The 14,592-nt window shown below is 36.2% G+C and overlaps 1 protein-coding gene across 2 annotated transcripts in view; it reads left to right on the top strand.

Moving 5' to 3' along the window:
• Positions 1-846: 846 nt before the first annotated feature.
• LOC106460889 (protein argonaute-2-like) overlaps positions 847-14,592 on the top strand; it is an 88,082-nt gene continuing 74,336 nt past the window's right edge. For both annotated transcript variants that reach the window (XM_013920645.2, XM_022387689.1), the window contains exon 1: positions 847-981. In XM_013920645.2, coding sequence (XP_013776099.1) covers positions 966-981 — 16 coding nt within the window. In that variant the 5' untranslated portion in view covers positions 847-965. The remainder of the gene's footprint in view (positions 982-14,592) is intronic.

Raw genomic sequence — 14,592 nt, 5'->3', positions numbered from 1 at the left:
AGTAAATGCTGGCCAATGGCTGATTCACATTTTGGTGGTAGAACTTTTGTTTTACAGGAGCGATATGGTAAATTCTTCCACATCCATAAGAAATAATAGTGTGAAAAAAAATAATTTACCATGATATTTTTTGCAACATCTCAACCAACAATTAGTCCAGTTATCAATGCTATTTTCAATTTGTGAACAACTCGACTTTCAAGATCTACATATCTACATGTTCCAGAAGTTTTCGTTTATCAACGTTATATTTTAATGTCTGTGCAAGAACTCAGCTAACAGATGTTTCTGCATATAAAATCTATCTTCAAGTTTTGTACAACAAAAAAACTTTTCAAGTATTAAATGTGCGTACCATGTGTTACCAATAATCATATTTTGATAGCATTATATTCGATGACGAGGAACCCGCTTTGAGACTAATATTGCTTGGAGACGGTAATGAATATAATATAAGTTTAACATAACAGCATATGTACAAGGTTTTGTCATCATCAAGTATATTAAAGTTTTTCTTCATTGACCATTCAAGCCGTCTCCAAGCATTATAGCGTTATATTATAACTGATAGAAATGTTACTGAAATATTTCAGCAAAGGAGATATTATTCTCATTATATGACACTGGGACTTTGGATATGAAATTAATAATAACTAAAAGAATACTGATCAGTTATTTTTTAAACAGTTTCTGTTATTGTGTAAATTCATTCTTTCTACATTTTAATTAAACTATATAACATTATTTCAAATCTCTCTAACTAATATCTTTAAAAAGTAAACACATGAAGAAAGGAAATTTAAAGCTTAAAAAAAATATATTTATTGTTGTTGTGACGTCAACTAACGCCATTTTAAGTTGCATTAAGCCTAGTATAGTGATACTAATAGTATTACTATTACTTATACATTGTTTGAATTTGAAGGTGATTTATGGTAACAATAGTGTTTGTACTTTGACTTACGATGTTTCCTCTGCAGCGTAAGTAGTACTTAATTATTTTATTCATTGTGACCTTTAAATTGTTATTTGTTAATTTTATACTTTCGACCTTCTTGTAAATCATTAAAATGTAATCGTAAATGAAAAGGATACTCATTTATTTATACTTAGAAGTTAGAGTCATTATAATATATCTTATTAAATAGGTTAGAAATAGTTTTGATTATTTTTATACAATAATTTTATGTAGCACGAGGAAAAAAAACATGTTACGACATGGCTGAAATTGATAAACTCCTTTATGCCTTAACACAAGTGTTAAAAAGTAGACTAGTATTAGTAGTAGTACTACTAAAAATATGTGCTGAGAGTAAGACTGATAGAGTGAAAAACGTCAAGTCAGTCAGACATAAAATTAAACATGTCGTATAATATTTATAACCGTACAAATCTACTACTACTAGTACTACTGTATTTATATGGGTAACCAGGCAACTAGACACCTGACAATTACTGAATTAGACACCTTAAAAAGTGAGGAAGTTCAAGTAGGACATTTACTTGTTTAGACACCTAATAACTTTAGAGGTGTGTTAAAACTTTGCAACATACTTAAATTAAAATGCATGTAATGGAGATAATATATACAATGGAATAAATTAAACTGGTAATGTAGTAGGCCTAGATATATGCAGGTCATATAATGGAGAAAATTTAAACTGGTATTATAGTAGGGTTACATCTATGCAGTTCATATAATGGGTTAAAAAACAGGTTTGAATTAACATGGTCAGTTTTCTAATAATTTGTATTCATGATAGCATGAAAACTAAACCATTTCCTCTTTTTAGACATCGTTTATGACCAGATAAATGAGATCCCCATTGGATCCAGCGATAGCCAATAATTTTATATGCTTAAAGTGACCAGATTTTCTGGATTCCAAAGCGGGACACCTAATTGAGTTTGAACATTAATATATGGTTATCTTTGTATTAGAAGGTTCACATATAAAAATGAAGGCTATTATATGAGGACAGAACAAATCTTATGTGCAGTCATAGTACAGTGGTGCTTACCGGTATTAATTTTGACAATGCGGGACATAAAGTTCATTATCTTCCAAAACAGGACATTTTTACATGCTCTAAAGTTTCTGTGGGACAGGCAGCTTGAAACCGGGACTGTTCTGCTGAAAGTAAGACATCTGGTCACATTATATATGCTATCATATAATGAAGTAAATTAAACTATTAGGCTGAGATATATACATTTTTTTTATATGCTTATGTTTATATAGTGGTGTACATGAAACATATATATATATTGTAATTATTGTTTTATTTTATAATAAACAGGTGGTGTCTAAATGCCCTATTTTTTAATTTTTTTACATGTTTAGTTGTCCTGGATTCATTTGTACAATTTTTAAATTTTATTTTAGTACGTCTGTTGTCAAGAAAAACTGGGCTTGAAGGTCAAAGTATGAAAACTTGAGATTTTAAACAATTTAACATTCAAAAAATTTTGGGAGAGTGGTGGATAAGTAATTCAAAGTATTATTTTTAACTTGTAGTAAAGCTAATAGAATTTTAGGATATATTTATAGATATGTTGATTACAACTTACAAGTCAAGAGATCTTGAGATTTTTGAGAGACTGAGACTGAGTTAATCATCTCTATACAAATCACTGTTAGGTCTCATTTGGACTATTGGAGTATTATGTACAGTTTTCCTTTTCTAAAAAAAGTGTGTTGACTAATTGTAAATGGTTCAGAGAAGTGCTCTGACATGTATTTGTACAATAATTTTAGGGCTGGAAGGGTTTATGTTATGGAGATTCGTTAAGATCTTTTATTTTTTCTTGAGAAAAGGAGATTGTATTATATTTACAGGGCCATCCAGTGTATTGATTAGATGCACACACATTCTTTTTCTTTGTGCTGTATTCTAAATACAACAAGGATACAATTTAAGTTTTGAAAAAAGACATGCTAGTCTCCAGTCAGTTTTTTATTCTCATTGAGTGATTAGCTTTTTGAATGAGTTATTATTGGTTAGCAGTCAAAGGGAATAGATAATTTTGTGAAAAATAAAAGTTAAATTTAAATATTTACATTTTTGGGAGGAATGGATATGAGGAAAAATTATTGAAGGACCAAATGGTCTCTTGTCTATATATTGTTTAATTAAACAAGTGAGGCCTAATTATCTGAGTAAACTGTGTTAATCAATAAAGTAAGGTCTAATTATCTGAGTATTAGGCCAAACATGAAAATGAGTCTTGGGTAATTGATAAAATACTATAATTGTAGGGTAATTACAGTAAAATACCATTGGTTATGTAACTGGCCATTTTCAAGGTTTTACCTGACATTTTCTGTAATTCTGTGCTGTTGAGAAGACAACTCCAAAACTAAATTATTACCATGAAAGCTTCATCAACAGTCACATCTAAATTCTTTTTTTTTTACAACAAAAATTCTTCTCACAACAGAATCCTTTCCAGGATTTCCATACTGCAAGTGTAGAATGATACATCTCAATGTTAAAACTCAACTTGTTGAACAATAAGAGTACTTTGATTACGAAGGTTATTCACTGCAAAATCATCCAACAGACAATCCCTACCATTTCTGATTTGCATCAGATTCATTACATACAATATGGTTGGTCAAGAGAAAATAAAAATATATAATGTTTAGCTTAATTGGATCATAGGTCCAAAGAGTATATAGAGGTCAGAACCTTCTGACTTCAAACTAACTGTTTACTCAAATACTATTTATGCTACTTAAGTATGGAAGCAGGATATTTCTCTCCAGAAACACATGTGTGTTGTGTGTTCTTCATATTCATCACAGTATAGCGTGATTTGTATAACTTTTGACGTTTCCCTATTGTTAAGTAATGATTTTCCACGTTTTCTCTCATTTTGTCCTTTTATTCAAAAACAATCTTTATAAACAGTCTCAAACAATGATAGGTGTTATAGTGTGTGCACGATTATTACAAACCCCAGAAGAGTAGTTATAATTATACATTCATAAGAGATTAAAAATTAGCCTTATGGATTTTCTGAACAAGAGATTCTTTGTGTAGTGTCTTAGAAACATCAACACTTTCAAGAAGTAGAAGGATATTTCTCTATAGAAACACGTGTGTTCTTCATGTTTATCATAGTTGTCAACAGGTCTGCATGATTTGTATAACTTTTGACGTACTCCTTATGATTAAGTAGTGTTTTTGCTTCTTTTCTTGCAGTTTGTCCTTCTATTTGAACAATATTTATATAAGCCGTTTGAAATAACTGCAGTCATTATGGTGGGCGAACGAGTGTTACAAATCTGACAAGAAAGGTTATAATTATAGATGCGTAAAAGATTCAAAATAGCCTTGTTGAATTTCTTGTCATAATAATGAGTTGAAAAACAAAGATTTTTAAGCATAATGAAGTGATTTATTTTTGGGGAAAACATGTATTACCCCCCCCCCCCCCCAAATCACTTCGTTATGCTTATAAATTATGCTTGCCAATGTACTGTTTATGTTAAAATCTTGTGTTAAATGTTAAATTTATCAGTTCAAAGAAGATAATATCTTTAGCTTGTTTTTAAAAGAAACTAAAAACATAATCTCTCTCCAATACAGAAAAATCTGAGTTATATTCACATGAAATGTATAAATAGCTGGAATAAATGTTTTTTTTAAATCAGGTGATATGCTAAGGTGGGTGATTAACTTGAGTAATCACATGATTATGAGCATCGAAGAGAATCACAAAATAAGACCATAAACTCTTTGAGACCCAAATTAATGCACCTGTTGTATAGAGTACTGCATACTTGAAAAACAAACATAGTGGTGACTGTGTCATGGCACTTGGCTCTACTCACTGGTCAGGATATGTTTAACTGTTTAAGCCATAGACGCACACTCCAATTTCTTAGTTTTGCTTCATAATCTCAACCTTCATGTGGTGGGCCCTAGAGGTTGATTTTGCACACACGTGCTGCAACTTATATGCAGTCCTATCTGGAGGATGATGTTGTTTGGGGTGAAGGTTCTTCCTCTAGCACTTTACCTCTGAAGTTTTCCCCTGCATGAAGCTGCTGTTGCACTGAAGGGTTCCAGTTGGATTAGATTTCGTTTGATGTGAATTGCTACATTGGCACATTCCTTCGTACCATCATTTGGATGTCAAGTTCATGAATGTCTGGATTTGCACACATGTGCCCCATTTAGTAGAACAGTTTGACATGTATATAATTTAATTCTACTCAACTTGAGGTGAAGACAGTTTGGACTCTCCTCCTACCATGGGTTGGAAGTCGTAATCCCGATGCTGCTTGGATTTGGACTTGAGTTGGCTGGCTGCATAAAATACATCATGTCCTAGCCACTGCACTCCTTGGAACACATTCATTTAAGCTTTCCCCACATTCCTCTCTGTAGATGGTTCTTCTACAGTCTTTCTTCACTGGGAGATCAATTTTGGTATATTATGGTTTGGATTTGATCCCACCTTGTTTTTTCTCTCCCTTTTAGTTGCGGAGTATACCTGGTACAGAAGTGGTGTGGTTTCCCATATGTGTTCCTCTACAAATGGGGATCACACTTCATGGGTGTTCTTTGGATGCTTTTGAAGGATACTTATTTCTATCCCTCACACTGGTTCCTCTGCCTGTTAAATGTGAAATTATAGCTATACTTGTGAGTGCAGGTAATGTACCATATTGGAAGTTATTATTTTCCTATACTGAAAATATATTTCTGATAGGTGGTTCTCTTTTGTGCCTAATCTCGAAGTGATGGTTAGATAGAATCGAGTAGAGGGAGTCACATGCATAAGGAGGGCATGTCACACTCCTATTGGTGGAAGGTTGTCCCAGGATGATTTACATGCGAGACAAAGTTCAACCATGTTGATCATGAGGTGGAGGTAAGTACATATTGGAAAGATATTTTCAATATAGGAAAATAACAACTTTGGGTAATTTATCACATATTAAAATGCTAGGATTTCAGCTATACACATAACTGAAACCTAGGTTATCGCTAGCTAAGCTTTTATTGACAATATTCATGAGTTTGAACATCAATTTTTTCAGAAATATGAAAAATTGGGAGCATGTCATTTAAGCTCAGGAAAATAATGTTGACTAATGTATACTCCTGTTTCAATTTGTAACACTTACTTCACTGAAAACTCTGGTCAACTGATCCCAAAAGGCTAAGCAATTTGATCTGACTTGGTAGTGAACTTGAGATGCATCACATATCCTGAAACAGAAATTCCTATTCCTTATTATTTTTGTTTTCTGGATATTTTTATGAGAACAAATATTTAATCGTGTCTTTTTCTTAACCCTATCATCCTGGTTACCCTTTGCTGTGCATGACACAAGGTTTTAGTGTCTAACATTCAAAATTTTATTAAACCATTTTTTATTTATGTTGTACCAAATAAATAGCATAAAATCTTAGCTAATAATCAATATTTTAATAGTATATAAGTTTTAAGTTGTTAATTTTATATATGTGGGCTAAATGGCCATCTCAGAGACCATTAATTTTGAATTATCAACCATACCTAGCGGCACCTTCTGCCATAAAAGCTTTGTTCAGTTCTTTGAATAAAAAAATGGTGTAAACTGTCACCTCTGTAATGCTCAAATAGTGTGAAAATGCACAGCATTTTCAGCAGCATCACCCTTTGAACCCTGAGCTCAATGATCTGTATCCCGACATACTAAGCACCTGTCCACTAGGCTGTACCTAGTTCATTTTATAATATGAACTTGTGCATTTACCATTTTATAGCTTCTTGAAAGTTTCTGCATTGGACATGTAACAGGCAGCACCCTTAGGGCAAATTGTTGGAGTTTCAATTATACTGCTGATTACACCAAATTTATTTAGTTGAGGATTTGCAGTGGTGAGTGGAGCTCACAAGTCGTTAACTCGAGGTAATTTACAGGTAGAATAAAGAAACAGATTCGAAGACTAACATTGAACAAAATAGAACAACATTTATTAAATATTTCCACATTATATACACTGTTAATATCAATACTTAAACATGTACTAATTGTTATAACTTGTACTGTTACTTTTTAATCAGCACCAATGATCAGTACATATAGAGTACAGTTCTCTAATATAAACATGAATATCCTTTACTACTAAACTACATTAATTGAATAGAAGAAATGGCAGATTCTATACTTACAACAGAGCTGGGCCAGTATACTTTTTTACTGAAGAATTCTGGAACAAGAACTAACTGATTTTTTGGCTTCAGGCATGAGTTTTTAATCCATATTTTCTCTGTATTCTGTTGACCTTTCAAATAGTATTCCTAACTCATGTTACACTCATGAATCAGGTATGTAATATTGTTTTTTTATGTGTACATCATTGTGTCTCATGTTCCAAATCCACATTTTTCTTATCCTACTGGTATTTAGGACTCCTTGTAGTAGTCTCAGGTCATGGCCTTTATAAATTTTTTTATCCCCAATTTCTTGGGGTGCTCCTTTTGTGTCTTTCTTTCCAGCTGTTGGCTCATTTTTGTCTCAGTTCCTCTATTTCTGCCCTTTTACCTCTTTGCTTAGGCTCTTCATTGTGACTCCAATAGTTTGATGGAGACATCTATCCTACTTTGTTTGCCCATTTACTTAAAACTTTGGTCTTTGAGGGGGTTCTTGATGCATTAAAATCCCAGGCTTTGGCTTTTGTTTTCTTGATTTTCCATTTTATTGGTCCACAGGTCAGTTTACCTCATCCTTGGGAGTTGCACTGGGCTACTCTTCTACTGTTTCCTGTTCTCTCACTTCTTTTCATTGCCTCCCTTCCTGCATGTATAGCTATCATGGTTTGTTGATAGTGACTCTTCTTTGGAACCAATCTTGAGCTCTGATCCCATCAGTGCCCACTTTACCCTCCTATGTTCTTCCTTCTTCAAAAACCCTGGGGTTCTGCTTGTTCTTTCTCATCATATTTTTCTTTTTCATACTTTGCCTCTTCTCTCTCATCATCCTATTCTCTTCCCACTGGTTCTCTGCATCTTTATCTTCAGGATGTGGTGTCCTCTTTATTGGTGACAGGAGCTATAGAACCTGTCACCTAGCCTTTTAATTTTATTCATGTCTTCTCATTAATTTTGAATTGGCAGTTGCTACCTCCATTCTTCTTTAGGAGGCCTCTTGCCTGTGCTGGCTGGTCTAACTTTTCAAGTCTGTTTTGACTCTCACCCTGGTTCTTGTCCACCTGAGGGTTTTTTTCTACTCCTGGACATGGCAGGCTAAACTCTTTCCTTGCATATCTGCACCTTGGAGATTTGAGGACTCTTACTTAATGGACTGTCCATTGCCACTGGTTCCTCTGCAACTCTCTTCAGCCAGGTCATCCTACTACTACTACACATCTTCCTTCCTTACAAACTCCTCTTTTCTGTGCATGTCATGAGGTTTTACAGTTACATTCAAAATTTAATTAATCAACTTGATGATCAATGTGTGCCAATGAAATTAACATTATAATTTGATATATAGTTCAATGTTGTATATTACGTAAGTTTTAACTCCTTTATTTCAAAAGAAACCTTAATAAAAAAATCTTAACTTTTCATCTCTAACGTGAATACTTCTTCATGTACACTGTAATTCTATGTACAAACAGAAACTAAGTTAATTGCTGTTTTACACATTCTTCTTTCAAATTCCTTAAGTTCAGTTCTTCCTTGCAACAAGGTATAAATTTTGCTAGCTCCTGACAGATGTAATACCCATCTTCTACACATATATATTCATTTTGAACTGTGTAATACTGTTAATCTTCCCAAATTATTGGTATGAGGAAAGCCATTATACCATTGGGGAGTTTGAAGTGTGATGATCAAGGCATTAGTCTGAACAGAAACAAAAAAATTTTAAACCATCATATAGCTTAACTAGAAAGTCGGATAAAATTTTTTTATGATATCAATTTCTGATTTTGATATGATATCTTACCTCCTTTCACATAATAGCTTTTCTTGACTTGTACTGCCCTCTATATGCACATAATTTTGCTCACCACTAGCCTTTATACTCCCACCTTCCCTCACATGTTTCACGTGAGGCAGCTGTGTGATAGCATGCAAATAAGCATGCAACAACCCTACACCAATTGGAGTGCAATACAACTCCTAGCACAGATGACTCCTTCTATGCAGCATAGCTCTACTCCACTTCTCGACTGGCACTTGTGGTGTTATGATGTGTTTCTCGCTTGCACTTCACAGAATTTTTAATCAGTCTTTTTATGATATTTTTTTTTTATGTTTGCTACACCTCAGTTCTGCAATTTCAGTTTGTACATGTTAATATTTTGTCTTTTCTTTTTCATACTTGTTTCTTTGGAGCTCCCTCTGTGGATTTTCCACTCATAGTTATCATGAATTCTGAGTTTCACATTAGAACTACTACCACTGCTGTTCCTACTGCAGTTAACCTTACTTCGTGTACAATGGCTTTTGGTCCCCAGTTATTGGCAGAAGATGTTACAGCCTATGTTCTCTGATTTGCCTGAAGATTATCCTATCATGACTTGTTCAGGGATCAGTCTGTTTCATCCTCAATCCCATGCCACAGAGTCATGTTTCACTTTTCCTTGAGTTGATCAACCAATGTTGTTATGTTTTGTCTCTGTCTTCCATTTTCTTTGCTTTTGATTCCTCCCCTTCCCTTTTAAGTGATACACTTTTGTCTTGTTCTTCCCCCCTTCCAGGATATTGCAGACCAATTACATTCTGGGGTGAGTATGCCTCTACCCCCACATAATATGGACACCCATGCTTTGGCTTAACATAGGTCTGCATTTCCTTTTTTGGACTCACAGAAGTTGGATTCTCTTCTGTCTCTATGGGGTTTGTATCCCAATACTTCAGTCATGTTTCTCAATCTCAATTTTCCTATATCTGCCTGACTTTCTCCTCCCTACTTCATTCACTTTCCTTGATTTATCTTTTGTCTGAGGCTGTTTATCATTCCCCTGATAGGTTTCCAGTGGAAACTCATGCCCTGATTTTTTCCAGTCTTGAAAAATTATCCTCTTTCTCTCTAAACATGGCTTCTCTGTTGTTGGGATCTTTTGTTGCCATTTTGTCCCATGTCCATGTACCACCAACCTTTTTACAGGACTTGTGTATGGCTCCCTTTTTAAAGCAAAATGTATTTAGGGGGTCTTCCTGACTCATTGGAGTGCCTGCCCATTTGCACACCTCCCTTTTCATATTAGCTTCCCATATGTCTCAACCTCCTCCAGAACCTGTTTCTGCATCTTGTTCTCCTCCTTCCTCTCCTTTACCAGTTCCTGCTACAACCAAGGTTCACTATTGGTTTCTTTGTCAACAACTTCAGCTCCCCTGATGGTCCAGGTGGTTGTGGTAGGAACATGTCTGGTGGGGCCAGACTTTTGTGCTTTGCCACCATGTGGAAGTCCTTCACTGCATACTCTTGAGTTCTGTGGGTTCTTTCTCTTTTTTAGTTCCACTCCATCCCTGTCTTATAATCCCATATCCTTCCTTCCTCCTTGGGATCCCATTTACAGCCAGCATCTTTCCGAGACAGTTTTCGATCTTCTTCACAAGACTGGCTGTAGAATGTGTGGATCAGCTAGGTTGCTATTCCCATTTGTTCATTGTTCACAAGAAGACTGGAGACTGGTGCCCATCATTTATCTTTCTTCCTTGAACCACTTCCTAGACCTTCCTTGATTTTCCATGGAGTCATACTTATCTCTTTGATGGGTTTTCACTCCCGGTCTTTAAATGATCATGATAGATGTCTTGGATGCTTTCCTCCACATTCCCATCTCTCTAGCATCCAGGCATTTTCTTCATTTTGTCCATCAGGGTTGCATCTACCAGTTCTGGGCTCTTCCGTTTGGGCTGGCTTCAACTCCTTACTTTTTTTGGGTGGTCAAGGCTTTTGCCTGTCTTCTCCATTGCAAGGACTTTGGTTTCCACCATTACATGGATGACTTCCTGCTTCTAGCTTCTTCTCATGCCACCTCTTACCTTTACGCTCAGTTTCTTCTTCAAGAAGCTGCTTTGGTAGGATGGTTGGTCAAAGTGGAGAAGTCCTTCCTCTCCCCCACTCAACCTTGTTCATCTTGGGGTATTTTTCGATTCCTGTCTCAGTCGGACCCAACCTTCTCCCCTTCACCTGCAATTGATGGAGCTTCTGGTTTGGACAGTTTCCTCTTCACATTATCCCACTGTCTGAAAGGTTCTATCTCTTTTGGGGACATAGGATTCTTTGGAGGCCCTTAGTCCCTTTGGTTGAACCCATATTTGAATTCTTCAGGGGTCTTTATAAGATCAGTTGTACCTTGTTTGGGATCTCTTGGATACCCCTATACTTCTTCTCTTCATGTGGACCTTGCTTGGTGGTTGAACAGAGACAACACCACAATAGGTATTCCTCTTTCTCCTCCCTGTACAGAGGTGCACCTTCTCACAGAATCTTCTCTTTCAGGTAGGGGTGCATATCTCGACACACAGGAGATTTCTGGCCATTGTGTGTAGATGAGTCATCTCTGCATATCAATCTCTTAGAACTGCTCTCTGTTTGTGAGGCTTTGGTTCATTTTCTTTTGTCTTTCTGGAACAGGCTTTTGTGTAGCCCTCTCCAGACAGGATGGACTTTCCCCACAGGAGGTTCTCCATTTTCCCATTCTGTTCACCCTTCCTCCATGTCAGTTTGCTGATGTAAGTGTTATGTCTACTGCCATTGGTCTTCTCATCATGGATTTCCTCTGTCCCATCCTACTTTTCTTACCTGGCTTTTTTAAAAGAGTCTGTTGGTATACACCATTGCTGGTAATCATGCAGTCTTGTCAACCACTTTCTGTTTAACAAGATTTTGACGTGTTTTTACTTCTCTGATTCTTACCAGTTTGTTTCATTCCTTCTGTCCCTGCTGTCCCCTGTGTTCTACCATCCTCCCTAATTGAAACTTCAATGTTATTCTCCATGCCCTCACAGATTCTCACTTTAAGCCCATGTCATCCTGTTCCTTATATTATCTCTCCTTAAAAGACCTTTTCTCCTCTTGGCGTGTGGATGTCAACATTCAGATTTGTTTGCTCTTGATGTCTCTTCCACATTACATCACAGGTCTTGGTTTATTCTCTACCCAGATTGGTTCTTCCTGCCCAAAACATCAGCCACATGTTAGGCCAATTTTACCTTTTCTCCTGTTTCCCTCCTTTCCATTTGTCAACTTCATCATCATTCCAGTCCGGATCATTTCTTATGTCATGTCCAGGCTCTGCTTTTATGTGGCTCGCACTGCTCCCTCCTATGGTTTGTACATTCTTGGAGCTCTTCCTTTCCTGTGATGTCTCTCCTATTACCCTTACAGGTTGGTTTTTGCCAGCTGATTTTCCTGGCTTATTCTTACCTCTCTCCTGATGATTGTCATTTCTTCCAAGCACCTCTCATCAAATTTATCACCTTACCATGTCCCTGGCTGTTGATTCCATTGTCTTTTAGAGGATATAGTTTGTGCTGGTATGCGGACAACTCTCCATACACTTATCTCATTATTTTCATCTTGTGGCTATTTCCTGTTCTACAAGTTGCTAGCTACCCCACATTGCCATCTTGAACTCCATGGTTTTTCTTTGAGTTGATAGGTTCTATTTTTATACTTTTATTTTTTTACAGGGACCTTTCTTGCATACACGGATCCTGCTAAATGGTGAATGTTGCCTGACTAGGTATACTTATTCTTAAACCCACACTGTATGACCATTCAGGTCAATAACACCAACTGTGAAGATAAGGTGTCCCACAAGACTACTTGTAGGGTTTCCTCATGGTGTTTTGTATCTGAAATATGTTTGCCCCAGACTGTACACTTATGGACTAATGAGTAAAGCAGAAGGGTATTGCTGCCCATCCCTGCCATTCCTTTATTTGGTTGTATCAGGAATGGTCTGCTTTTCAAAATAAGGGTTTGAGGTTGCCCATTGTACTGTCTGTTGTGTTGCATTCCTCTGGACTCTCTAACATATTTTTTCCCTCTCTTTCTTCCATTGGAGTACAGGAGTCTTTACCACTTACCAGCTTCTTGCTGCTGGGGTGAATGATCATGCAGGCTTCCTCCTGAATGTCCTCAGTTCATTCGATTGAGAAAAGGGGAGTGGTGTTCTGCCAGTGTAAATGGTGTATAGACTGTGAACCTGATGTATTATTCTAGAAGCTGCCTGGTTATGGACTGGATGATTTCTGCCGCAGTGGGCACCTTCCTTCCTACTAACACCCAGATGTCAGTTCCTGGGGTATACTGATGTTGGTTGGAGCTGGACCAGCCACATAAGTCCCAGGTACTCTTCTTCTACCACTGGCTGGATGATTCATTCCCAATGCTGCCTGGATCCATTGCCAAATTGCTGATTGCTTTTCTACAGTTATCTGTCAGTTTCCAGGTGTACTAGTGTTGGTTGTGTTGGACATGCACACATGATGATGTGGGTCCTTGGAACAAACGATCTTCTTTCCTTTCAGCTCCTGTGTCCAAGGTGAACAGTAGAGTATCCTCTTCCTACAATGGGCTGGATATTCCTATCACAGTTCTGTTGGTGTTTGTTGAGGTTTAACTCCCCCTTATGGTCCGTCACACCCTAGCAACTTTACACCAAGGGTCTGTTCATTTAATTTATGTGATTCTTGCTTTTTTCCCAATCTTATTGCAACACGTCATTTCACAGGCGAAGAGTAAACCTGACTTAGAAGTGGTGCCATCTCCCATGGTTGTGTCTAGCACACCCTTTTCTCACATACACCATAGGCTTCCTTTGGGCAATTTCTGAAAGGAGTTCATCTAGGAACTGTTACACCAGTCCCTCCACCAGGCCAATGTGGGATTCTAGTTATTATGTGAGAGAAGGAAAGATATTGAGCTAAACTTCATAGAAGGAGTCAGCTGTCACACTCCTATTGGCGGAGGTTTGTTGCATGCTTTCATGCAGCTGCCTCGTATAAGACACGTGAGGGTAGGTGAAAGTATCAAGGCAATTGGTGAGCAAAACTTTCTGCATATATAGGATAGTACAAGTTTAGAAAAGCTATTATGTGAGCAAAGTGAAAGTAGGAAAATTTAAAATTAAAAATTTTTTGTATTTCAAAATCCTTATGTAAAATCTACAAAAATTAATATCTTCCTCTCCATGTGCAAGATTTAACAAGGGTTAGCAAGTGCAATATATTTATGCCAAATGTAAAAAAATTTTGTTATATCGCAAGTACTAGAGATAATTTTTTCTATATATTTTTATTTACTCTTCTATGTTTTAAGAAAAACAGTTGATATGTAAGAATTAATGAATAAATAGTAATATTATGTATAGATATATAATGTATTCCAACAAAAATTTTACTGTAGGACAAAAGTTCTACAGGAAACATCTGCTTGTTTGCTCTCTAAAGTACCTCACTGTGGTTCATGAAAATAATAGTGGCACCAGCCGTGTATTCATTGCCATATGTTTGGCAAGTTTCTATGTTTTGTCACAAAATTTTATGAACAACTACATGAACAAATCATTAGTTAAATTACTTACATGAAAAATTTGTTTTGTTGTGTACAAAATTCCT

Source organism: Limulus polyphemus, unplaced genomic scaffold (genome assembly GCF_000517525.1).
Source record: "Limulus polyphemus unplaced genomic scaffold, Limulus_polyphemus-2.1.2 Scaffold856, whole genome shotgun sequence".
Taxonomy (NCBI): domain Eukaryota; kingdom Metazoa; phylum Arthropoda; class Merostomata; order Xiphosura; family Limulidae; genus Limulus; species Limulus polyphemus.
The sequence above is the reverse complement of the archived record's forward strand: the minus strand, read 5'-3'. Positions and strand labels throughout refer to the sequence as shown.